This window comes from Zootoca vivipara, chromosome 17 (genome assembly GCF_963506605.1).
Source record: "Zootoca vivipara chromosome 17, rZooViv1.1, whole genome shotgun sequence".
NCBI lineage: Eukaryota > Metazoa > Chordata > Lepidosauria > Squamata > Lacertidae > Zootoca > Zootoca vivipara.
In genome coordinates this window covers 14927281-14953139 of record NC_083292.1, presented here as the reverse complement: position 1 = coordinate 14953139, position 25859 = coordinate 14927281, and the positions used below count along the sequence as shown (strand labels likewise).

Genomic DNA, 25859 nt, shown 5'->3' with positions numbered 1-25859 from the left:
GCCGCAGTTTGGGGATACCTACTTTAAGGGGTCCCATCACCTCCTGGCAAATAGAAGGGGAAGAAATGGAGGCAGTGAGAGTTTTACTTTCTTGGGCTCCTTGATCACTGCAGATGGTGACAGCAGTCACGAAATTAAAAGACGCCTGCTTCTTGGGAGAAAAGCAATGACAAACCTAGACAGCATCTTAAAAAGCAGAGACATCACCTTGCCTACAAAGGTCCGTATAGTTAAAGCTATGGTTTTTCCAGTAGTGATGTATGGAAGTGAGAGCTGGACCATAAAGAGGGCTGATCGCCGAAGAATTGATGCTTTTGAATTATGGTGCTGGAGGAGACTCTTGAGAGTCCCATGGACTGCGAGAAGATCAAACCTATCCATTTTGAAGGAACTCAGCCCTGAGTGCTCACTGGAAGGACAGATCCTGAAGCTGAGGCTCCAATACTTTGGCCACCTCATGAGAAGAGAAGAATCCTTGGAAAAGACCCTGATGTTGGGAAAGATTGAGGGCACTAGGAGAAGGGGACGACAGAGGACGAGATGGTTGGACAGTGTTCTCGAAGCTACGAACATGAGTTTGACCAAACTGAGGGAGGCAGTGCAAGACAGGAGTGCCTGGCGTGCTATGGTCCATGGGGTCACGAAGAGTCGGACACGACTAAACGACTAAACAACAACAACAACTTTAAGGGGTCATTCTGAAGTGCTTTTGAAAACAGGAACTGGAGATTTCTTCCATGTATGCGATAAGGGGTTGGACTAGATGACCACTGGGGGTCCCTTTCCAACCCTATAACTCTACGACCAAGAAACAGAGCAAGCACAAACGTGTGGGGATCTTCCTTTATTCTCGGGTTTTGTTTTACAAGTTCATATATCCCACAAAATACTGTATTTCGATGCTTCGTGGAACTTGTCGGTCAGAGCTTGAAGTCTTGTTCGTAGAAGCCTCCCCGGGAATAATGGGACACAGTGGCCTCCCCCCCCAAAAAAAAAAATGTCTGGGAGAAGAGAACAGACAGGTTGGGATTAAGAGAGAATGGGCTTCATCTGACTTCCAACAAGGAGGAGGCTGAAATGGGGTTGCGGTTTCTGCAAGCTTACCAGTGAAATGGCAGAACAAGTTTCTGATACTCATAGTTGCAGAAGCAAGGTGAAAGGTTAGGGGGACCCCCTGAGAAGCCCTCCAGCTTTCCCCTCTGCACACTTCTAGGTTCCCCATACATGGGCATAGCCATGGGGTGGGGGAGCAGCTGAGCCTTCTAGATCAAGTAAAACAACAGAACTGCTTAATTAACTAACTGACCCAGGGGCTCCCAAACTAAGGCCTGGGGGCCGGATGAGGCCCAATCGCCTTCTAAATCCGGCCCGCAGACGGTCCAGGAATCAGCATGTTTTTACATGAGTAAAATGTGTCCTTTTATTTAAAATGCATCTCTGGGTTATTTGTGGGGCATAGGAATTCATTCATTTTTTTAAAAAAATATATAGTCCGGCCCCCCACAAGGTCTGAGGGACAGTGGATCTGTTGAAAAAGTTTGCTGACCCCTGAACTGACCAATCATGTCGGTTCTGCTCCCCCCTAAAAAAGTCCTCCCCCCTCCTAACAAAGTACTGCCCCCCAAAAAAATCCTGGCTACGCCCATGTACCCACACCTAGCCATGGGTTTCCCTCCCCATCAATCCCAAGAATTCAGCCTTTACAGTATTTTGATGTGTTTCGAACTGGAAAAACTACCCCAAGTATGAAAACGATGCCTTTGTTCCACCTGCATTGCTAAAAATCGCCAGGTAACAGTTCCTTAATTCATGCAGTTGACTCTGCTCATGGAAAACTCAGCAATGTTGCTTGCAGCAAACAAAATGCCCCCCCCCCCTCATGGTAAAGCAAGAACAGAATTAACAACTCCAGATAGAATCTGCCTGCAGAGGTTTCGTCAAATAAGGGCTAACCCTGGACTCCAGGCATGCCTTAAAAGCCTCTTTGCAGCAATGCATGGATTTTTAAAGAATGCAAATTGTGCTAGGGCTGGGGCTGGGATCAGAGCAGGCAGGCAGGGAGGAATTTAACCCTTTCCCCCCTCTGTTTTGATTTCTTTACTTATTCATTTCAACAAAATTTATAGACCACATGATTCTGGCAAAAAACCCATTTACAATAAATATCAAAGCTAGCATTAGAAACACTGGAAAACATTGGAAGATAATTAAAAATAACAGAAATATAGAGATCAAAACATGTCAACATCAATGTGTCGGAATAGCCTTGCCTAAACAAAAGGATAGGCTTAGTTTTGAGAAGAATTCATTTTCCGAAGCTGGAATTTGCTTTCTTTTCTTTTCTTTTCAAGAGGGGGACTCTCACTGGCACCAATGGGAGAATCCCCCTTTCCCAATGCCATAGCTGTCAAGTTCTCCCCCCTTTTTTTTAAGGGGAATTCCCTTATGCTGAATAGGCTTCCTCGTGAGAAAAGGGAAAACTTGACAGCTATGCTCAATGCAAATGCTACGGAAGAGTATTCAGAAGCACAGCTGGAGAAGGAAGCCTTCTGTTCCCTCTCAAGGCCTGGTTCACCTTCCGCCCAGCAGCTGATTCAAGTGGTATTCGGAAACACCAGCCTGCTAAGAGTTTACTCTCCCCCTCCTGTTGGGTCCGATGGCCCACCCACTTCATCCAAACATCAGCTGCCATCTTCCCTTTGCCCTCCCTGATCAATCACAACTTGGTACAGAAACTGTGGTCGGTGGAGGCAATCTTTCGCTGAGCGGTGAAAGCCATTCTCTTCCCCAGACGCATCCTTTTGAATTCTTCGGTGATCTCGCTGATGGACCTTCCCTTTGTCTCTGGCAGGTACCTGTAGATGAAGCTCCCCACCACGAGGAGCACAACGAAGAAGAGGAGGAAGCAGAAGTGGCCGAGGACCTCCTGGAGAAAGGAAAACCAGTCATATGGGAGGTGCTCCCACGGGCATTTCAGAGTAAACTCAATAGAGACCTCCTAGAAAGGTGTTATGAGAAAAACAGCTCCTTTTCCCTTTTGCATAGCTGCCAAGTCTCCCGTATTCCCCGGAAACCCCCGTTTTCCCAGCTGTCCCCAGGCCGAAAAAACGGATTTTTTTGTTTTCCCCCGGTTTATTCTGGTGCGGCGGCCTTTTTGGAACTGGGCGGAGCATGCTCAGAAGCGACTTTTGATGCTGCTTTGCCCAGTTCCAAAATGGCTGCAGCGCGACTTCTGGTGCGACGGCCATTTTGGAACAGGGCAGAGCAGCATCAAAAGTCGCTTCTGAGCATGCTCCGCCCAGTTCCAAAATGGCGACAGCGCTACTTCCGGTCTGCTACTTCCGGTCCAGTCCCTTATTTCTCAGGCCGGAACTTGGCAGGTATGCTTATGGGGTGTTCCGGAGCGCGTATAGAGTCCTTAAGTGGGTTCCCTATCAGTAGGAGAAAACAACAGAGGCCAGCCAGAGTATATTGAGAAGCAAAGTGGCTTTAAAGAATATTTGAAAAAAATTTATTGAAAAGCCAGAACTTTGATCAGATAAAGGAAAGCTCTGTAACTAGTATAAGGAGAATATAGAAGATGAATTATGCAATACCATTTATTATATATAGTAATGAAGGATAGAATGATAAGAATGATAAGAAATATATGAAGTTAACAATATGCAAGGTAAATTAATGGAGATTAAAAGATATTACGGTTTATGTGATTGGAAGTCTCTCACATTAGGTGGGGGTAGAGTGGTGGGGGGATAAGATAATGTGTAGGTCTGTATAATTTGTACTGGGTGTCTATAATGTAGTTAGGTGTCTGTCTTTTATTGTGAATATGTGTGTATGATTGAGTGTATGTAATATTGTCCAATTTTCTAATAAAATTTAATTATTAAACAAGAGAGAGAGAGAAGTAAAGCGGCTAGTAAGCCTGATCTTTATTCAAGGAACTGTTGCGACAGGGTCCCCACTCACCACACACAGGAAGGAGGAGAACCCTGAACAAGAACAGCTCCTGAAGTGGAACAAGGAGAAGCTTTGCGGCTGACTGAGCCTGTCAGGGTTTAATTTGGCTCAGGGCATGGGGATTTGCATGAAAAGCAAGGGAGACCCAAGGCAGGTCGGTCACACACACACACACACACACACACACACACACACACACTGGCTGGGTGCACTGGGAAAATAAGCAAGGGGGATTGGCTATTTTGTGTGCTGCTTCAGGCAGCCAAATGCCTTGGGCAGACGTCGGGCAAAGGGATCCACTCACCACAAGAAATGGAAATGTCATCCCGACCACGAAGAGGCCCACCCAGCTGACCATTCCCACGACGGTCAATGCCGATGGCCTTACTGACTGGCCAAAAATCTCCATTATAACCGCAAAGAGGGCACCAGCTGAAAGAGGAAATATGGAGGGTCTTTTGCAATTCTGATTTCTCTGTGGAGTTTGCTGTCACAAAACTCAGACTAGATGCCACTGGCAGAAACTGTTCCGAGACCATATAACACTGGCCCCCAAAGACCTACATTGGCTCCCAGTATGTTTCCGAGCACAATTCAAAGTGTTGGTGCTGACCTTTAAAGCCCCAAACGGCCTCGGCCCAGTATACCTGAAGGAGCGTCTCCACCCCCATCGTTCAGCCCAGACACTGAGGTCCAGCTCTGAGGGCCTTCTGGCAGTTCCCTCACTGCGAGAAGCCAAGGTACAGGGAACCAGGCAGAGGGCCTTCTTGGTGGTGGCGCCCGCCCTGTGGAACGCCCTCCCATCAGATGTCAAGGAAATAAACAACTACTGTATCTGACTTTCAGAAGACATCTGAAAGCAGTCCTGTTTAGGGAAGTTTTTAATGTTTGATCTTTTATCACTATTTATTTATTTATATTATTATTATTCTGTTGGGAGCCACCAAGAGTGGCTGGGGAAACCCAGCCAGGTGGGCGGGGTATAAAGAATAAATTATTATAATTATTATTCCAGCTCCACCCCACCCTCTGCGAGCCCTGTTCCAGGTTTACTCACATGGGCCAAGACCATAGGAAAGGGTGAACAAGAATATGAGGGCGATGCTGCCAATGGAAATCCAGGGGAACTGGCTCTGGGAGGCAAGAAGGAAGGAAGGGAAGCCTTGTTAAAACAATTGCGAGCGCATGGGATTCTTCCAAAGAATGTGTTTTCTCTCTCTCTCTCTCTCGCCCACTATGCTGCGATGTCTTTTGCTATCCAAATGGCCCATGAATAAACGATAAATTGCAAGAACTCAGGCCAAAAGAGGATGGATTTCAAATAAATCTTCACAAGGTTTTATTGATGTGATGCGGAGTTTAAATGGGAATCAATCCCAATGTTGAAGGCAATTAAAGGTAAATTCCAGTAAAAATCAGGACAAGGCCCTGTTTCGACTATTCTTCATCAGCAAAGATTCACAGTGGTACACTTTGACCTGTGAATTTTTGCTGATGAAGAATAGTCGAAAGAGGGCCTTGTCCTGATTTTTACTGGAATTTACCTTTAATTGCCTTCAACATTGGGATTGATTCCCATTTAAACTCCGCATCACATCAATAAAACCTTGTGAAGATTTATTTGAAATCCATCCTCTTTTGGCCTGAGTTCTTGCAATTTATCGTTCATTTCTGGACTTACCCAAGAACTCCAATTTCTACTGCAATCCAAATGGTCCATGGGCACAAGAGATTCAGTAGCCATCACAATAGAAAATCAGAGAGTCGGAAGGGACACCAAGGCTCATCTAGTCTAACCCCCTGCAATGCAGGGATCTCAGCTAGCGAATCCCTGACAAATGGCCACCCCCAGAGGATCAGGAAGAGAGCTGGGAACCGAGGCTGGACTCTGCTCACCTGGAAAGAGAGGGCCAGGACGAGGAGCACCATCACCAGCCCCATCATTGCAAAGCCGCCCCACAGGAGAACCCTCCGGCCAAAGCGGTCAATGAGGCAGCTCTGTATGGTCAAAAAAAAAAAAGGGCAATCAGAACCCTATTTTGAAAGGACCCGAGACTACAGTCATACCTTGGAAGTTGAAGGGAATATGTTCTGGAAGTCCCTTCAACTTCCAAAATGCTTGGAAACCAAAGCACGGCTTCTGATGGATTGCAGGAAGCTCCTGCAGCCAATCAGAAGCTGCAGAAGCCGCACCAGATGTTTGGCCTCCGAAAATCGTTCAAATAGTGGAACACTCACTTCCGGCTTTCGATTTGTTTGGGAGCCAAAGCATTTGAGATCCAAGGTACGACTGTAGTTTATAGAAAGTGGATTTGTTGGGTGTTATCTTGGAGTGGATGTGCTGAATATTTTCTTCATATGGCTGACAGACGAAGAATCGGAAGTTCTTTCTTTTCTATTCCCCCCCTTCTTTCTTTTCTTTTCCCCCTTTTCCTTTCTCTCTTTCTCTCCTTTTCTGGTCTGCATTTTTATTTAGATTAGCTTTTTAGCTTTGATTTTTTTAAAGACATCTGATACTAATTTTTGTATTTCTGTTTTCTAAATTTTGATAAAATGGATTTGGAAAACAAAGAAAGGACATGAGGCAAAATTCACCTAGGGCTATGGAGAGAAAGGTGTTTGGGGAAAGTCTTTGCCCACTGCTCCCAGGCCAGCCCAGGTAAAAAGGTAAAGGTAAAGGACCCCTGAATAGTTAAGTCTAGTCAAAGGTGACTATGGGGTTCCGGTGCTCTTCTCGCTTTCAGGCCGAGGGAGCCGCCGTTTGTCCACAGACAGCATGACAAAACCGCTTCTGGTGCAACGGGACACCTTGATGGAAACCAGAGCACACGGAAATGCCATTTACCTTCCCGCTGCAGCGATACCTATTTATCTACTTGCACTGGTGTGCTTTCAAACTGCTAGGTTGGCAGGAGCTGAGACAGAGCAATGGGCGCTCACCCTGTCTCAGGGATTCGAACCACCAACCTTCCTATCAGCAAGCCAAGAGGCTCAGTGGTTTAGACCACAGCGCCACCTGCATCCAGCCCACGACCAGCTGACCACACACAAGCACCAGCTACTGAATCCGCCCTTCTTGCTCTCTCCAGCTCCTTCCCATTACAAAGGAGCTGGCTCTTCCGTTCCCACTTGCAATCCAGGCTGGACTTACGCATAGGATCGTACCAACAAACTCGCAACTGCCGACACCGACTGCTACGTAAGGGATGAGGCTTTCCTCAATTTTGGCTGTGCGGAAAACTTCGAAGGCGTAGAAGTAGATCTGGAAAATAAAAACAAAACAAGGTATGCCCAAGGGACTGGTGCAAAAAGTTTTCAGGGTGAGGGAAAGAGTTGAAGGTTAAAACCTCTTAGACGAAAGGGCCCCAGCACAAGCAGGCATTTTAAGGTCTCCCAACCTCAGGCGAGCTGAATTGCTGCAAGCCGCTTCTGTGTTGTTGTTTTTGTTGCAGTGCTGCTTTTACAAGCTGCTTTATGCCATTTTGTCTTTCAAAAGGGCAGTGGAAGCGAGAAGAAACCATGGCGCCCATCAAAACCTCTTGGGAATAGACAGAAGCGTGAGGGCAGTGGCACCAGGGGGTTGGGGCGGGGAGCTCCACTGTGGCTCTCTTTCGTCCTCCCTTCTCTTTTACTGATAGAACAGGCAGGAGTTGTTTTACGCTGCCATGTGCCTCAGAATAATTCTATAAAGTGTCGTAAGTCTGTCTGGACTCAGCTACACGCTGCAGATAAAACGTTTCAAAGGTGTTTTAAAGTGCAATGTACAAATGTGACACAAGATGGCGACAGTCACCTATGCCAAATTCAATGTCTTTTTCAAAATGTTTTTTAAAATCTGCATTTTCACAGTGTTTTTTTATATGTGTGTAGATTCCACCCGTCTCATATATATGTATACGCACACTACACACACACACACACACAAATATGTTTTAATATGCCAAGTAAAGTGATGTGTTATGTTTAAACTCTAAGCAGAGAATCTTGCGCAGTCTTTTCTAGGAGAGAAAAAGAGAACTATTTTTTTAAAAGGGGCTCAAATGACCTGGGGGCAACTTCTGTGCATATAAATACCACTGAAAGACGGGCAGATCGATGGCTGATTTATGATGATTTAAATGTTCCCTTTAAACAGCACCTTGCAGGTGCCCTTTAGGAAATGGGTGGAGAATGTGCGTAAGTCTCACAATCAATGTATGGAAAGCCCCTGAGGGGGGAGGAGGAGGAGGAGGAGGAGAAGAAGAAAAAGGGGAGAAGAAAAAGGGGAGAAGAAAAGGGGGAGAAGGTGGGACACCCCCCCCCCAGGAACAGTTTCCATTGCTTAGAGTTTCTCATGCTATTGAAATGATTCTACTCAACGGCACTCAAGCCAGAGAGGTTCAGGGTGAAGATCAGCAGGACACTGAGGCCCAACGGCCACCGCAAGGACTTCTCGCTCATCACTTCCAAGACACTCAGGTTCTTGGAGCTTCTCGCATCCTCCTTCTGCTTCACCATGTCCTCCAGCTCAGCTTGGTGATGCCCTTCGCCCCAGAGGAACTTCATGGCTTTGTGGGAGAGAGAGAGGGGGAGAAAGAGAGGGGGGGGGAACAGGCCTTCAAAAACTGAGCTTCTCTGAACATTGGCTGAACCAAAAGATCAAAGTTTCAGTCATCACCAGAGAAGGCACCCAGGTGCATCCAAATTACTATCGCCCATTCAGAAGCTCGAAGGAGCTGTGGTGGACTTGTAAAAGGGTAAAGGAGTATTGGGAAATGATTCATAATGAATTGAAAAAATTGTTTTAAAGTGAAGGGAGATGTAACCCAATTCTGATTATAAGGGTTCATAAAGGAGGGTTCATATAGAAGTAACCCAATATATAGTTTGTATATTTCTGATCACTTCTGATCAGGCAATTCTGCTTGTGCAGCTCTGTGTAGCTGGCCCATAGCTGGGCCCCTTGAATTCCCTAAATACCTTTCCACTTTCTCCCTTAAGTGCTTCTTAGTGCCCTCTCCCCCAAAGTATGCTCTGCAGGTTATCAGCAGCAGAGAAGAACCAGGCAAGGCTGGTTTTATCAGAAGGAATCGAAGCTAGACTAATGGCCTCGTCAAGAGAGAAAGACGGAACGTCTCATCAGGGGATGCTACAGTACCACTCTGACGCACACAATTATGCCCGGCAGGAATTAAGACTCCGCTCCCAAGGCCATAGGAACTTGGTACCGGGTCAGCCAGACCCTTCTATGGAGCTTTACATTGTCAACATGTATGATAAAGATGCTGAGCAGAACAGAAAAATTTCAGGAACAGACTGGAAATAGAAGTTGCTGAATTGGAACTCATTACCAAGCTTAAAACCATGGAGCCCCCTGGGATGAATAAAGACATTGGATTCTTATCTCATTATGCATGATCAAGCTTTCTTTAGCGCCTCAGCCCTTGCTTTCCCCCCGCAGGACCAATTGCAGTCATCAGCAGTCGTTAACAGCCATCTACAGGTTTACCACTCCCATCAGCCCATCACCCATTCCCACCCACCCCCACCACCCTCTGTATATATATAAGGGACTGACTTCTGTTTCAACTGTATCTGAAGAAGTGTGCATGCACACGAAAGCTCATACCAAAATAAAAACCAAGTTGGTCTTTAAGGTGCTACTGAAGGAATTTTTTTATTTTGCTTCGACTCAGACCAACACGGCTACCTACCTGTAACTTGCCTGTATATGTAACCCTTGACCCTTTTACGTGCACCCACTTAGAGAGGTAGATTCCTAGGGAGGGGGGAGAGCACCCCAAAAAGTGTATAAAGCCCTCATTCAAAGTACTTGCTTGTGACTCGATTCACGCAGTGCCTTCTGCTAGCAGAAAATAAATTTCTTTCTCTGAGAGCAAACCTCAGACTCCTTTCTCCCTCTCACGTTTGACTCCTTTCTCCCTCTCACGGAAGCAACGCAGATGATCCCCAGCTAAAAAGCGGAAAAGGCTACAAACGTACTTTCCCCAAATAACCCAGAGTCCTTCCTGTTGGGGTTACAGGTAGGTAGCTGTGTTAGTCTTCCGTAGTCGAAACAAAATAAAAAAATTCCTTCCAGTAGCACCTTAGAGATCAGCTAAGTTTGTCATTGGTATGAGCTTTCGTGTGCATGCACACTTCTTCAGATACACTGAAACAGAAGTCACCAGACCCTTATATATAGTGGGAGGGTGGGGAGGGGTGTTACTCAGAAGGGTGGTGGGAATGGGTGATTGGCTGAGAGGTGTGGTAAACCTGTTTACAACTGTTAAGGACTGCAATTGGTCTTACAGGAAAAAGCAAGGGGTGAGGTGGCTAAAAAAGCTTTATCACAAGACAGAGAAACCAGTAGGAGAACACATAAAATCTCCCAGCACATTCTATATCAGATATCAAAGTAGCTGTCTTATTACAAAAGAATTTCAGAAATAGACTGGAAAGAGAAGTTGCTGAATTGCAACTTATTACCAAACTTAAAACCACGGGGAGGCCTGGTCTGAGCAGAGACATTGGGTTCTTATCTTATTATACATGATAAAGCTTTTTAGCCATCTTTTGCATGCAGAAGCCTCGGGTGCCACTGAGCTGTGTGTGGACGGAACTTTTGGATGAAAAATAGACAAACAGCTAGAAATTTTGTGCAAGTTACAGCAGGGGCTTCTGTTTTCCTCGCTGACTTTTTATTTGGGCACATCTCTTGTGCTCAGGCAATGCAGGCTAGAGGGCCACTTCCACTCCACCCAACTTGCTCATTACGGTACCTTTCAAGCAACCATCTTTGTCTCCCTTCTGGACCAACAGGTATGGAGGGGACTCGGGGAAGAAGGGCAGGAGCAGCAGCTGCAACAGGGCTGGGATTCCACACAAAGCCAGGAGCAGAGGCCACAGCGATTCTGTGCCAAAGAGATCTCTGGGGGCAACAGGCATAGAGAAAGCAGCCGTTTAGGCTTCATCCAAGGGAGGAGGGCAGGTGTTTAGAGGATCTGGGAACCCCTGATTTCCTTCTTTTTTAAAACAACAACAACAACAACACCACATCTAGTTGTTGTTGTTGTTGTCGTTGTTGTTGTTGTGTTGTTGTTGTTGTTGTTGGTGGTGGTGTTAATTAAATTTGTATACCAGCCTATACTCGCAGGTCTCAGAGCGGTTACAACATAAAATACGTAATTAAAACAAAAACAAACCAATAAACCTGCTACCTGGCATATTTTAAAAGCACATGTATAATAGACCTCACAACTGCAGAGACCAGTTTGATTTGTTATATTTCTGTGCTGCTTTTCATTCAAATGAATCGCTAAGCGACTTACAAACAATAAATAACAACGGCATAATAGGACACCACAAATGCAGCACAAATCCCGTAGAACAATTAAGAAATTACCAGTTAGAAAAATCAGAGGCCCTGCCCCTGCCCGACCAACCCCCAGCACATTGCTCAGCTGTGCTTGTCACAGAAACCAGTCTTTCCAACGTGTCTCTCTTTAAAAGAGGGGTAGGGAACCTCCAGCCCATGAGCCAATCTTGGCCCACTGGGCGTGGGGTCTAATTTGGCCCATGAGGTCATTATCCCCCAAACCACACCCACCAGTTGACATTACTGAGTGATGTCAGCTGCAGCGGAGAGTTGAACGCTGCTGGGTGCTGCTTTGCCAGCACATTCCCTACAGGGTATGGAGTGAGTTTCTGGCAAGCCTAAGGAATTGTATGTAGTTGTCCCTTGCCCCCCTTAAGCTTCCTGGCATTACGCCACAACCTTGCTCACAAGGAGAAGCATCAGGAGAAACCCCAAAGTGTCTTTGGCCCTGCAGACAGGAGGGAGCCAGCTGGCAAATCTCTCTTCCCTGGTTCAGAGTTAGAGAGGGAAGGAGGGCGTGGCACAAACAAGAATGAAAGGTGTGTAGCTGGCCTGCCTCGCAAGTCTGTTGGGGATGACGCAATCATTACAGGTGAAACTCGGAAAATTAGAATATCGCCGAAAAGTGCATTTATTTCAGTAATGCAACTTATTATTTTTTGTTTCTTTTAATTTTTACAAATGCTTTCTTTTGGAAATTCCACAGTAATAAAACAAATAGTTAAAATAATACAAAAATAAACATCACTATTAATTTCATTAATTACATTCCATTTATAATTGATCTGCCTAAAGAAAAGCAATGACAAACCTAGACAGCATCTTAAAAAGCAGAGACATCACCTTGCCGACAAAGGTCCGTATAGTTAAAGCTATGGTTTTCCCAGTAGTGATGTATGGAAGTGAGTGCTGGACCATAAAGAAGGCTGATCGCCGAAGAATTGATGCTTTTGAATTATGGTGCTGGAGGAGACTCTTGAGAGTCCCATGGACTGCAAGAAGATCAAACCTATCAATTCTTAAGGAAATCAGCCCTGAGTGCTCCCTGGAAGGACAGATCGTGAAGCTGAGGCTCCAATACTTTGGCCACCTCATGAGAAGAGAAGAATCCTTGGAAAAGACCCTGATGTTGGGAAAGATTGAGGGCACTAGGAGAAGGGGACGACAGAGGACAAGATGGTTGGACAGTGTTCTCGAAGCTACGAACATGAGTTTGACCAAACTGCGGGAGGCAGTGCAAGACAGGAGTGCCTGGCGTGCTATGGTCCATGGGGTCACGAAGAGTTGGACACGACTAAACGACTAAACAACAACAACAAAGACAAATAATTACAATTACAACAAATAAAGGCTTGACATATCTTGTTTTGCATGTCATGCATCTATCTCATATATTGGTTTCACCTTTTAAATTGCTTTACTGAAATGAATGCACTTTTCGACGGTATTCTAATTTTCCGAGTTTCAGCACGAAATAGACACATAAACCATTAAAAATGACAAGATCAGTCCAAGTGGAAACAAGAAGAGAATATAACTGGTCAGCAAATTGAGGAAAACGTCTTGACAGATGAAGAACAACATTTCATCTGTTGTTTCTTAACCACGAAACGGATCCAAGCGGGAAGAAAGAAGAAAAGGAGGGAAGGATAAACAAGCACGGTTGTCTGCCATGCCATCAGTTTGCCTTACCTTAAGCCCATAATTTGTCCCAAAGCTTTTCCTAGTGAAAAAAACACAGAGCAGGTGGCAGTAGCAAAACCTCTGAATTTCTTGGGTGCAATTTCTCCAAGGTACGGTCCATTGGTGTTCAGGGATATACCTTCAAGTGAGAAGGAAAAGGTACATTCCAGAAAGATTTAGTGATGTCTCTGAGATCGTACCACAATGTTCCACCACCCACAAAACCCACCACTTGGGAGCTGCCCGTGTCAGGCTGGGCCAAATGACTTGGAGGGGGAGCAAGTTGGGAGGAAAGCCCCTGCTGAGATGAGCCACCTGCAAGCTGCTAACAAGATACCCCCAGATCTCCAGATGACCTCTCACACTGGCTTTTGTATTAAGGATCATGATGGGCAGTGCCGGATTACCAAATAGACAGAGTAGGAAGCAGCCTATGGGCCCCCAGGCCTTTTAGGGGCCCAGTGACAACAAATATTGATATTATCTTGAAAGGAAATTACAGAAAAACATATTTGGAGATGGTTTGCGAGATTTCAACTGCCTAGGGACCTCCAAAGGGTTTAATCCGGCACTGATGATAGGACCTTGGCAGGCAAGACAGGCTAGAGTGTCCGGCAGACATCCTCCAGCTGGACCCAAGCCAGGGACCATCTTTCTCAGGCAGCCCAGAGGGACACCATAGCTGAGCATGTCAGAATTTGCTGAGAGCTCCAGCAGAACCAACAGGGAGACAACCCCCCACCCTGTGTTCCCAGTTCCCAGTATACATCATCTACCCAGTGGCCAAATCCATCTCTGTCTGAAAACTGGAACCAGGCTGAAATGGGTCTAGAAGAATGACATATTCCTCTCACAAGGCCTCCACCCCTTTCACGACCCTCTTGGATGGATGCCTTTATGTGTGAGTGAGCTCACACATCCCAAGATCAGGCCCACAAACTGAGATGGATCCAGGACCACATGAGAAGGACCTCCTTCTCTTCCTGCTGCTGCCACTAAGGGCCCATGGTTGGACTCTGCTCTCACTCTTGCATCCAAATCTGAGCTGCCTCATCTGCAAAGTGTGAAGCTAAACTGACCCATGGTAATTCATCCTTAGCCGCAGAGGGTCCTTGATGCGATGTCTGAACAGATACTACACTGCAGGGCTCTGTGCCAATGCAATGATAGTGGGCCAGTGAAATGCCTTTGCCTCCCTCACTGCCACAGTGGAGGCCAGCTCAAGACATTTTGCTGCCCGAGGCAAAGGACAAGATGGCGCCTTCCCCGAAAGCACACCATAGCTGCCAAGTCTCCCGTATTCTATGGGAAACCCCTGTTTTTCTAGCTGTTCTCAGCTGAAAAAATGGATTTTTTTTGTTTTTTCCTGGTTTATTCTGGCGCGGCGGCCATTTTGGAACTGGGCGGAGCATGCTCAGAAGTGACTTTTTATTCAGCTCTGCCCAGTTCCAAAATGGCTGCAGTGCTACTTCTAGCGCGGCGGCCATTTTGGAACTGGGCAAAGCAGCATCAAAAGTCGCTTCTGAGCATGCTCCGCCCAGTTCCAAAATGGCAGCAGAGCTACTTCCGGTCTGCTACTTCCGGTCCGGTCCCTTATTTCTCCCACTGGAACTTGGTAGGTATAAAGCACACACAGAAGCCAATTGGACTGGTATTTGAATTTTACTCCGACATGGGTGAAAGAACTGTGTTTTCCACCGCACTTGAGGACACTTGCAGTTCTGTCCACTCCCTGCACCTTGGCACCTGCTGCCTGAGGCAGCTACCTCATGCTAGGACCGGCCCTGGCAGAGGCCCAAACTGGTGTTCTGGCCTGCTCTCGGTTGCATTTGACCAGAGTTTCCCTCCGCGCTTAAACTAGCCCCCATTGCCCCCGTTGCATTCATGCATTTGGCCCCACCCCAGACTCAAAATGTCAGGGCCCAGGGGTCTCCTACCTGCAGTGAAGCCATAGAGGAAGCGACTTATCAGGATCATTTCGAAAGAGCCGGCCGTCCTACTGAAGCCGACCAGGAGGGCGGCGGCGATGGTGACAATGTCGGTGCACAGCAGCGTTTTCTTTCTGGAACGGACAACGTCCCAGAGTGAAGAAGAGGCTTCCGCCCACCCCTTTGTCCCCAACTGAAGAAGCAAACCCCTGACTGACCTCTTGCCAAATGAAACACGGCAGATAAGGGATTCAAAGCACACGATTCACAAAATGATGCAGACAAGAGTGACATACTTTATTATTGCCCATGAAGGGGGGCCCCAGCAGGGCTTCCTGGTGAGGAAGGGGCTTACTTTCCATATTGGGTGGTCACATGCCCACTGGACAGGTTGCCCAGGATCCCACCCAGGCAGAAAATGGAAACGACCGCAGACCACAGGAAGGTGAGTGTTTCGTGGTGAAGGGCAGAGCCGTACCGCTTGACCCACGTCTGGTTGATAAATGTCTTGATGTACTGGGAAGGGAATAATAATAATAATAATAATAATAATAATAATAATAATAATCTAAAAATTAAAAAAGACACGAACTCCAGCACCCACCCACTGTGTATCTCTTATATTGAAAGCTCTTGGTAGTGTGTGTGTGTATGTATTTCTTGGTATACAAGATAGGATGCATCTCCACAGGCATATACCTCCACATGTGGTGGGAATGTCCTAAAATCCAACTCTTCTGGACATCAATCATACAAGAAATATGCAAAATAACCAGTGCATTTTCTGGGGAGACGCAGGGGTACGCATACCCCTAAACATTTTGTGTATCTAAGTTTGGTCTCATTGAGGGGCAGTATTTCAATATGAGTAGTGAAATATACTCGGAGTCGAGAGTGAATTTCATGCTCTTTATTCAGCTCATATTCATCAAGGAGAAGAAGAGAAGACGAATCGCTCTTTTACCAAAACCATCTGCTTATATACAGTATTTACACAATGGGCCTTGCGTGATTGGCTACTTCAGGGCTACACCTGTGGGTCAATTATATTGTGGATTGACTTCTGCCTGCAGCCTGATTGGCTGCTCCTACAGGCCAATCAGGTAGCAGATTCACTTCTGCCAGCCGCCTGATTGGCTGCTCCAGCAGGCCAATCAGGTTGCGGATTCACTTCCACCTGGAGTTGGATTGGGTAGCTCCCGCTGATTCTGAATCCTATTGTTCTAGGATTCAGCTCAGTACATAACACCCCTCCCCTCTAAGTTCCAGTCCTGCCCGGGAAGTTGCATTCGTAGTCCCCAAGGTCTGCTGGCCGCCTCCGTGTGCGTTGTGGCCTGGGGTGTTCCTTGGTCAGGGGTTCTGGTTCTGGCTCGTGTTCCGAGGCTGCTGGCTGTGCCGGGGCTGTCTGGTCTGGCGCCACTGAACCACTAGGTTGTGACTCTGGTTCCGGTGTCCTTCCAGCCTCGGGGCGCCCCTCTGTGCCTACTGCTTCTGCTTCCCCTGCCCACCCCTCTCGCTCTACAGGCCTCACTGCCCTGCTGTCCCCTTGGGACCCCTCTGTCCCGCTCTCCTCCCGGGTTCCTCCTGGGAATCGTCGCCGTAGCTGGTCGCAGTGGCGGCGCCAACATTGCCCCCCTTCCGTTAGTACCTCGTACGACACGGGGCCGGTCACCTTGGTGACTGTGGCGGGTACCCATGCTGGGCCTGCCCCAAAATTCTTTGCATACACTGGGTCCTGGGCCACAAATGTCCGGGGGTTCCTGCCTTTCCCCACCACTACCTCATCCTGAGCTCTGTCGGGGTGAAGTCGGTCCAGTCTAGTTGCAAGGCGCCGGCCCATGAGTAGTTCAGCTGGGCTCCGGCCCGTCGTTGTGCTTGGGGTGCTGTGCTGTGCTAGAAGAAATGCGGCAAGGCGGTATTCCCAGTCCCCTTGTGTTATGCGGCGGAGGCTGTCCTTGGTGGTCCGCACCATGCGCTCCGCTTGGCCATTGGTGGCAGGGTGGAATGGTGCTGAGCGGATGTGGCGGATGGCGTTCTGCGCCGTGAAGGTCTGGAACTCCTCTGACGTGAATGCGGTTCCATTGTCCGAGACGAGGGTGTCAGGGAGCCCGTGGGTTGCAAACAGCTTACGTAGTACCCGGATGGCTGCCGCCGTAGAAGTGGACGGTACCAGTGCGACCTCCAGCCATTTGGTGTAGGAATCCACCACTATGAAGAATGTTTTTCCCTGGAAGGGGCCAGCGAAGTCCACGTGCAAGCGTGACCATGGATGTCGGGCGGACTCCCAGGGCTGGACTGGGGCCCTTGGGGGATCCGGGCGGGATTCTTGGCAGGTCTGGCAGTGTTGGACCCAGGCCTCTATCTCTCTGTCAATCCCCGGCCACCACACATAACTCCTGGCAAGGGCCTTCATCCTCACTACCCCTGGGTGTGTCTCGTGTAGGGCTGTGAGGACCCTTTTGCGGAGGGGCTGGGGAACAACAACCCTGCTTCCCCATAACAGGCACCCCTTGTGGGCCGACAGTTCATGTTTGCGGTTTGTGTAGCCAGCAAATTCTGGCCCGGGGCTGCTGCTGGGCCATCCTCGCCACACCCAGTCCAGGACCCGGGAGATGACCCTATCTTTTGTGGAATGGTGCGCAACTTCTTGTGCCTGAATGGGTCGGTCGGGAAGCAGCTCCAGGGTCATAACCTCTTGCGCAGGCGCTGGGTCGGGGCCTGTTTCTGGTAGTGGTAGCCTGCTGAGTGCGTCTGCGTGGCCCATCGCCTTCCCAGGGCGGTGGATTAGTGCATACTGGTAGCCGGCAAGGAAAATTGACCACCTGAGGACACGTGGAGACAACACTTGGGGGGTCTGCTTCTCGGGGGCAAACAGGCCAAGCAACGGCTTGTGGTCAGTCACTATGGTAAAGGGCCGCCCGTACAAGAAATCATGGAATTTTTTTACGCCCTTCACGATTGCCAGACCCTCCTTGTCAATCTGTGAGTAGTTTCGTTCGGCTGCAGCAAGCGTCTGGGAGAAGTATGCCACCGGCACCTCTCTTCCATCCGGGAGTTGGTGTCCCAGGACAGCGCCGATGCCATAGGGAGAGGCGTCGCATGCCAGCACCACTGGCAGCCTCTCGTCGAAGTGTGCCAAGACCGAGTTTGAGACGAGCAAGTCTTTGACTGCCTGGAATGCGGCCCTTTGTCGCTGGCCCCACACCCAAGGGGCCCTTTTATCTAGGAGTCTGTGTAGGGGCTCCGCTACCGCTGCCTTATGGGGAAGGAAGGCATGGTAAAAGTTCAATAGTCCCAAGAATGACTGAAGTTCGGGCTTGCTCTTGGGCGCTGGGGCCTCACAAATGGCCCGTACCTTGTCACCGGTTGGATGGACCCCTTCTGCGTCCACCTTAAATCCCAGAAAGTCCACCTGCGACACTCCCAGTAAACACTTTTCCCGCTTCACCTTGAGGCCCGCCGTCTGGAAGCGGTGCAGGACGGAGCGGAGGCGGTCCTCAAATTCCTCTGGTGTGGGCCCGGCGATCAGTACATCATCGAAGAAGGGGGTGACGCCAGGAATCCCTTTAAGGAGAGAGTCCATTAGATTCTGGAATATGCCTGGTGCCACGCTAACGCCAAATTGCAGCCGCTTTACTCTGAATGCCCCTCTGTGCGTCACAATCGTCTGAGCCTCTGCTGTGGCTTCGTCCACAGGCAACTGTTGATACGCTTGGGCCAAGTCCAGTTTGCCAAAGATTTTTGACCCAGCCAGGGTGGCGAGGACATGGCTGACCACTGGCACTGGGTATGCATGGGCCGTGAGAGCCTTGTTTATGGTGCATTTGTAGTCTGCACAGATGCGGACCGAACCGTTAGGCTTGACGGGTGTGACAATTGGAGTTTCCCAGGGGGCGTTGGGCACCGGCTCCAGCACTCCTTGCTCCACGAGCCGGTCCAATTCCTCGTCTATGCGGGGTTTCAGGGCGAACGGGACCCGGCGGGCCTTGTGCCTGATGGGTCGTACAGCGGGGTCTAGCTGTAGGGCAATGGGGGGTCCTGTATATCGTCCCAATGCCCCATCGAAAACCCCTGGAAACTCTTTGCATATGGCGTCCACGTCCACTTGTAAGCTAGTGCGGTTCACCCCGGTAACGGCTAGCCCCAGAGGTCCAAACCATGCCAGTCCCAGTAAGCTAACGTAGGGGCCCTTAACTACCAGCAAGTCCAATTGTTGCTTTCGCCCTCGATATTGCACCCTGAAGGTCCCCACCCCCATTGTAGGGACCTTACGTTTCTGGAAGTCCCGGAGGGTGAATGGGGCCGGCCTTAGTTTGGGACCCCCATTAGGGCACAGTTCCCTTAATGTTCGGGCCGAGATTATGGATAGATTTGAACCCGTGTCCAGCTCCATGCGGCATGGGGCTCCCTCTATCTGTACCTCTATATAAATTTTCTCTGTGCTGGGATGGGGCAACTGGAATACCTGGTAGTCCGTGATCTCCGTCGAGTTGCCTTGGTGCATGGTGCCGTGTGACCTGGGGCTCCTGGGTCGGTCATCTGATGCTTGTCGACGGGTGAGTCGAGCCCGACACACCCGGGCGATGTGTCCCAATTTTCTGCACTGCCTGCACTCTGCGTTGCGGAAACGACAGGTCCTCCTCTCGTGGTTCTCCCCGCAGCTTGCACAGTTCCCTCCTTCTCGTCGAGGCTGCTGTGGTGTGTGTGCTGCTTGAGTGCGCCGCTGTACTCGGTGTACTTCCTCCCTGTCAGATTCGGATTCGTCGGTGAGGTCTTCGTGGTAGACCCTCGGTTGGGATGGCGGGGCCGGTCGTGCCTCTTGCGTTGACCTCTCGGCGGCTTCGGTTGCCAGGGCTTCCTCCAGAGCAATCTGGAACGTGAGGTCTTTTTTGGCGTAGAGGCGTCGTTGCAACATCTCGTCCCTCAGGCCACCGACGAGGCGGTCACGAAGCATGTTCTCCAACTCTGAGAAGTTGCATAACCGGGCGGCTTGGCGGAGGGAGGTCACAAACCCAGTTATGGTTTCCCCCGGGGCTTGCCGCTTTGCGTAGAAGGCATTTCGGCAAGCTACCACCGAGGGCTGTGGTGAAAAGTGCTCCTTCAGCCGTTCCATTATTGTTTTGTAAGAGACGGTAGCGACATCTCTAGGTGCAAGGAGAGCCCGGGCGATTTCAAACGTCTCCTCTCCACAGACGCTGAAGAATGTCGCCCTCTTCATGGCATCGGTGGTGACTTCTTTCGCTTGCAGGAGGAAGTTGAAACGGGCGGCGTACCCTTCCCAGTCTCCTGATGCTGGTTTGAATGGCAAGAAGCTGCTGTCGGTGGCCATTCTGGGTTCCTTGGGTCCTGGAGCTGAAGCCTGGATGCACGGTGCAATGCAGCGGTGCAGCAGGTGGCGGTGCTGCGGTGCAGTGCGTGGTGGTGGTAAGCTCAGCAGGATCCCACCTTCGTCGCCAGTGAAATATACTCGGAGTCGAGAGTGAATTTCATGCTCTTTATTCAGCTCATATTCATCAAGGAGAAGAAGAGAAGACGAATCGCTCTTTTACCAAAACCATCTGCTTATATACAGTATTTACACAATGGGCCTTGCGTGATTGGCTACTTCAGGGCTACACCTGTGGGCCAATTATATTGTGGATTGACTTCTGCCTGCAGCCTGATTGGCTGCTCCTACAGGCCAATCAGGTAGCAGATTCACTTCTGCCAGCCGCCTGATTGGCTGCTCCAGCAGGCCAATCAGGTTGCGGATTCACTTCCACCTGGAGTTGGATTGGGTAGCTCCCGCTGATTCTGAATCCTATTGTTCTAGGATTCAGCTCAGTACATAACAAGTAGGAAAATGAGAGTACCCCTAAACATTTTTTATACAAAAAAAGCACTGTAAATAACTAAGCAAGTACAAGAAATCACCCCAGAACTGGCCCTACTAAACATCTTACAAGACAATACTCCCCACTCACATCACAAAGAGCTCATAGCCCACCTACTCTCAGCAACCAGAAGCATCATTGCCAGACACTGATAGCATATTTTTTCAACACACTACATTATTTTCCGGAGAGCAACTCCTGCTCTGCCGTGCCTTGTTTACAAACCTTCATTTCCTCCCGTTGGTACGAAAGGAGGTAAAACATTCTGTTATCCAGAAGGGCAGCTTAGTAGTAGGAGTGCTGTTAGAGTCAAAGACATTCGGTTTCCTTATCCTGTCCACGTGCTCCCATTTCTTTGGACATATCAAGGGCATCTCGACAGTATCAATGGTCTGGAGGTCATACTCCTCCTGGGAGGTTGAACGAGCAAGGCCCTCGCTAGGAGCACGAAGACTAAGTTGGGGTCAAACCCACACAGCAAATGTTCCAGAGCAGCTCTTTAGCCCCTCAGCCACAGGAGCCAGCCCACCACACATCATGGGCCCCTTGTCTTCCAGGCAGGAGCAGAGGGGTTGGTGGGGGAGAAGCCCTCATGTTTTTGCATGCTGGGACTGGGTGTTCCCAGCATAGCTGCCAACTCTCCCGTTTTCCCCGGGAAATCCCCGTTTTTCCAGCTCTTCCTAGGTGAAAAAACGGATTTTTTTGTTTCCCCCCGGTTTATTCTGGCACGGCGGCCATTTTAGAACTGGGCGGAGCATGCTCAGAAGCGACTTTTGATGCTGCTCTGCCCAGTTCCAAAATGGCTGCAGTGTGACTTCTGGCACGGTGGCCATTTTGGAACTGGGCAAAGCAGCAGCATCAAAAGTCACTTCTGAACATGCTCCGCCCAGTTCCAAAATGGCGGCAGCGCTACTTCCGGTCTGCTATTTCCGGCCCGGTCCCTTATTTCTCTGACAGCAACTTGGCAGGTATGGTTCCCAGTTTGGATTCAGTTTACAACCTTCTACCGGCTACAAAACTGGGGAAATTCTGCCCCCACCCCCCAAACACACCTGAGCCAATCAGCAGGAGCCAACCAGCTCTTTTGTCCCTCCCTCCTGGTGGCAACCCATGTGACCCAATCCATCCGCCATGCCTGTATCTCCACCTGAACCACCGCTGGCTAGAGATTATGATGCTGCCCGTTCTGACATTGTGGGCACCAAGAAGTCCCGGGCACAGCTGCCCCTCACCCACCCCTTGAAAATGGGGGCTAGCACCCTCAGGGGCAACCCCACCACCCATTTGTCAGGGGATAGCCCCACACCTGCAAAGCCATCTTTTGTACGTGTAGAGAGCCCAATAATCTACCTAAACACCACGAAGCTGTTCTCTCTCTTTTTTTAATCAGCTGAGGCCACAGTCGGACGAGACCCCTCGAGGCTATTGTCAACCTGCATGTGAGAGGGAGAAGGCTCAACTACGATCCCCTTTGCTTACCTGAGAGGGATAGGTGATCACGGAGATCTGGAAGCCGATCAGTAAGGTCCCTCCCACCCCCACCACGAAGATCATTTGGAACACTCGCTGGTACCGAATCTGCCAAGAGAAAACACCGCCGTCTGGGCCATGTCCTTGCCTCCCCTCCGCAGCCACCATCCAAGAAATGGTGAGGACTGGCCCAGCACATGATGCCCTATCATGAGGCAGGGAAGGAGTCAGGAGAGAGGGCAAGGAGGAGAACAGGAGAACCAGGTGTGACCCTGATGCCTCAGCCAGGTTTTATGAACCCACTTGAGAAGTGACTGACCGCCTGAGATGGGAAACAATTGTTCTCCCCTCCATGCTATTCATTTAAATCCAGGGGTCAGCAAACCTTTTCAGCAGGGGGCTGAAAATAACCCAGAGATGCATTTTAAGTAAAAGGACACATTCTACTCATGTAGAAACACCAGGCAGGCCCCCCAAATAACCCAGAGATGCATTTTAAATAAAAGGACACATTCTACTCATGTAGAAACACCAGGCAGCCCCCCCCAATAACCCAGAGATGCATTTTATATAAAAGCACACATTCTACTCATGTAGAAACACCAGGCAGGCCCCCCAAATAACCCAGAGATGCATTTTAAATAAAAGGACACATTCTACTCATGTAGAAACACCAGGCAGGCCCCATAAATAACCCAGAGATGCATTTTAAATAAAAGGACACATTCTACTCATGTAGAAACACCAGGCAGGCCCCCCAAATAACCCAGAGATGCATTTTAAATAAAAGGACACATTCTACTCATGTAGAAACACCAGGCAGGCCCCATAAATAACCCAGAGATGCATTTTAAATAAAAGGACACATTCTACTCATGTAGAAACACCAGGCAGGCCCCCCAAATAACCCAGAGATGCATTTTAAATAAAAGGACACATTCTACTCATGTAGAAACACCAGGCAGCCCCCCCCCAATAACCCAGAGATGCATTTTATATAAAAGCACACATTCTACTCATGTAGAAACACCAGGCAGGCCCCCCAAATAACCCAGAGATGCATTTTAAATAAAAGGACACATTCTACTCATGTAGAAACACCAGGCAGGCCCCCCAAATAACCCAGAGATGCATTTTAAATAAAAGGACACATTCTACTCATGTAAAAACACACTGATTCCTGGACCGTCCGTGGTCTGGATTTAGAAGGTGATTGGGCCAGATCCGGGCCTTACTTTGCCCAGCGGTATAGGAAGCCGCTGCATCACCCGGGGGTGGCAAATTGCTGTGCACCCGGGGGCGGAGCGTCGCTCGTAGTGCACATGCGCAGTGTCACTACGTAATGACGCATGTGTCTCTACATAACGACGCATGCATCACTACCTAGCATGCCGAGCGAGGCCTTCTACTGGGAGGATGGAGGCTCGTGCTGCGCATGTGTGCTACCTAGATGGGTAGCGCTCCCCCTGCGACTCCAAAGCCGAGCCTCCAGCCTCCCGGCAGGCTGTTTGCCTGGAGGCTGGAGGCTCGGCTTGGGAGTCACGGGGGGAGGCGCCAAGTGGCTCCCTCCCAGAGTGGCACCCGGGGCGCCCCGCCCCCCATCGCACCCCCTTGCTACGCCCCTGAGTTTGCCTACCCATGATTTAAACTGAGACATCCCAGAGGTGGGGTCCTCAGCTAGCAGTAAATAAAGATTGCTGAGTCTCTTTCCTCAGCAGGCTGGTGTGCCTGATACTCACAAAGTCAGAGAAGACATGGGCTGCCATTTTCTGCAGGAAAAGGTGTTGCTCTGTCCCCCGGTCCGTTTGTCAGGTGAGCTGGGAGCTCTCTAGGCTTTCCTTGACCAACAGCACAACGCAGGGCAGCGAGGTAACAAGGAAGAGTGGGACTGCGGCCCAAGGTATTATTTCGAGGATTTCAATGACTTATGACCCACCAGCAAGTTGTCCCTGGTTAACTATTCCAAGAAGGAACCGAGCCAGCCCTAAGTCATCGTGAAGTCAGCTTTCTCTTGGATTGACAGAGTGCCATGGCCTGATAACTGGGGCAGAACACGGAGGAATTCACCTTTGCCTTTCTTGCTGACATACGGACCAGGCCTCTGCTGCCCCATATCTGCCACATCGGGGGCTTATTTTGCAATAGGGAGAAGAGGAAAAGCAGCAGATGTCACCACCTGCAGTTGTTCCTCCTGCTTGGAAGAGTAGCTTCCCCTCCAATGTTTCTCCAGTGAAAACAGGGACATCCTATTGAACCAAGGGTCAGCAAACTTTTTCAGCAGGGGGCCAGTCCACTGTCCCTCAGACCTTGGGGGGGGGGCGGACTATATTTTGAAAAAAATATATGAACGAATTCCTATGCCCCACAAATAACCCAGAGATGCATTTGAAATAAAAGGACACATTCTACTCATGTAAAAACACCAGGCAGGCCCCACAAATAACCCAGAGATGCATTTTAAATAAAAGGACACATTCTACTCAGGTAAAAACATGCTGATTCCCGGAACATCGGCGGAATCCTGGAACATCACTACCGGCCAGGTGAGGGAGGGGGCCAACCAGTAGCATGCAGTGAATTTTTTTCATAGGGGAGCAGTTAGGGCCAGAGGTGCCACTTTGTAAAGGAGAATGGTGTTTGTGTGTGAAATCGCACGTGTAAGGTTGCCACCTCCTGACATCGCATGTATGAGCATCCTGCCTCCCTCCCTAAGCCTGGCAGAAGCCTGGAGGTTTAATACTCAAATTTACCAGGAACATTTAGGAAACTAGCCTAGTCCCCCTAGTCCACTGACCACAAGTTACTGGAACCCACTTATTTGCCAATAATAATAATAATAATAATAATAATAATAATAATAATAATAATAATTTATTACTTACTTGTACCCTGCCCATCTGGCCAGGCCTCCCCAGCTCCCAAAAAATACTAAAAACACAATAAAACATCAAACATGAAAAACTTCCCTAAACCGGGATGCTTTCAGATGCCTTCTGAAAGTCAGATACAGTAGTTGTTTATTTCCTTGACATCTGATGGGAGGGCGTTCCACAGGGCAGGGGCCACCACCGAGAAGGCCCTCTGCCTGGTTCCCTGTAACCTCACTTCTCGCAGTGAGGGAACCTCCAGAAGGCTCTCAGAGCTGAATGATGGGGGTGGAGACGCTCCTTCATGTATACTGGCACAGAGCAGCTTCCTTTCTTATACTAAGGAATGACTATGGGGATAACTATGGTCCTCGCCTGCCCAATTCACCAATGGGACCCTCCATTAGATTTTAACCCTTGGTAGAACCAAGAATTAGAAGGGCTTCAGGGACCATACAGCCTAACCCCTGACCCCAAAGAACTCACAACAATAATATCCCATCTGACACAAAACAAGCCGTTGGAGAGAGCAGATCCCTTTCACGTTCTGTCCAGAGAGATAGTAATCAATTACCCAAACTGGTAATCCATTATCTAGAGCAGGCAATGACTAAACCTGGACTTCCCTCCATCTGCCTGCAATGCTAAATTAAACAATTACATGTCAACTGTCTATGCCAAGAAGAGGTGGGAGTTTATATGGGGTCAAGATTAATAGAGG

General features: G+C 49.0%; 1 protein-coding gene across 1 annotated transcript; it reads right to left on the bottom strand.

Moving 5' to 3' along the window:
- Positions 1 to 2716: 2716 nt before the first annotated feature.
- LOC118076039 (solute carrier family 2, facilitated glucose transporter member 11-like) lies at positions 2717 to 23536 on the bottom strand. Its single transcript, XM_060269812.1, has 12 exons — positions 23507 to 23536; positions 22281 to 22379; positions 15284 to 15444; positions 14938 to 15062; positions 13010 to 13139; positions 10722 to 10870; positions 8320 to 8507; positions 7112 to 7222; positions 5857 to 5958; positions 5018 to 5093; positions 4265 to 4392; positions 2717 to 2926 (listed from the first exon to the last, which is right to left on the bottom strand). The coding sequence occupies exons 1-12, from the start codon at positions 23534 to 23536 to the stop codon at positions 2717 to 2719; spliced, it is 1509 nt and encodes a 502-aa protein (XP_060125795.1).
- Between the last annotated feature and the right edge of the window lie 2323 nt (positions 23537 to 25859).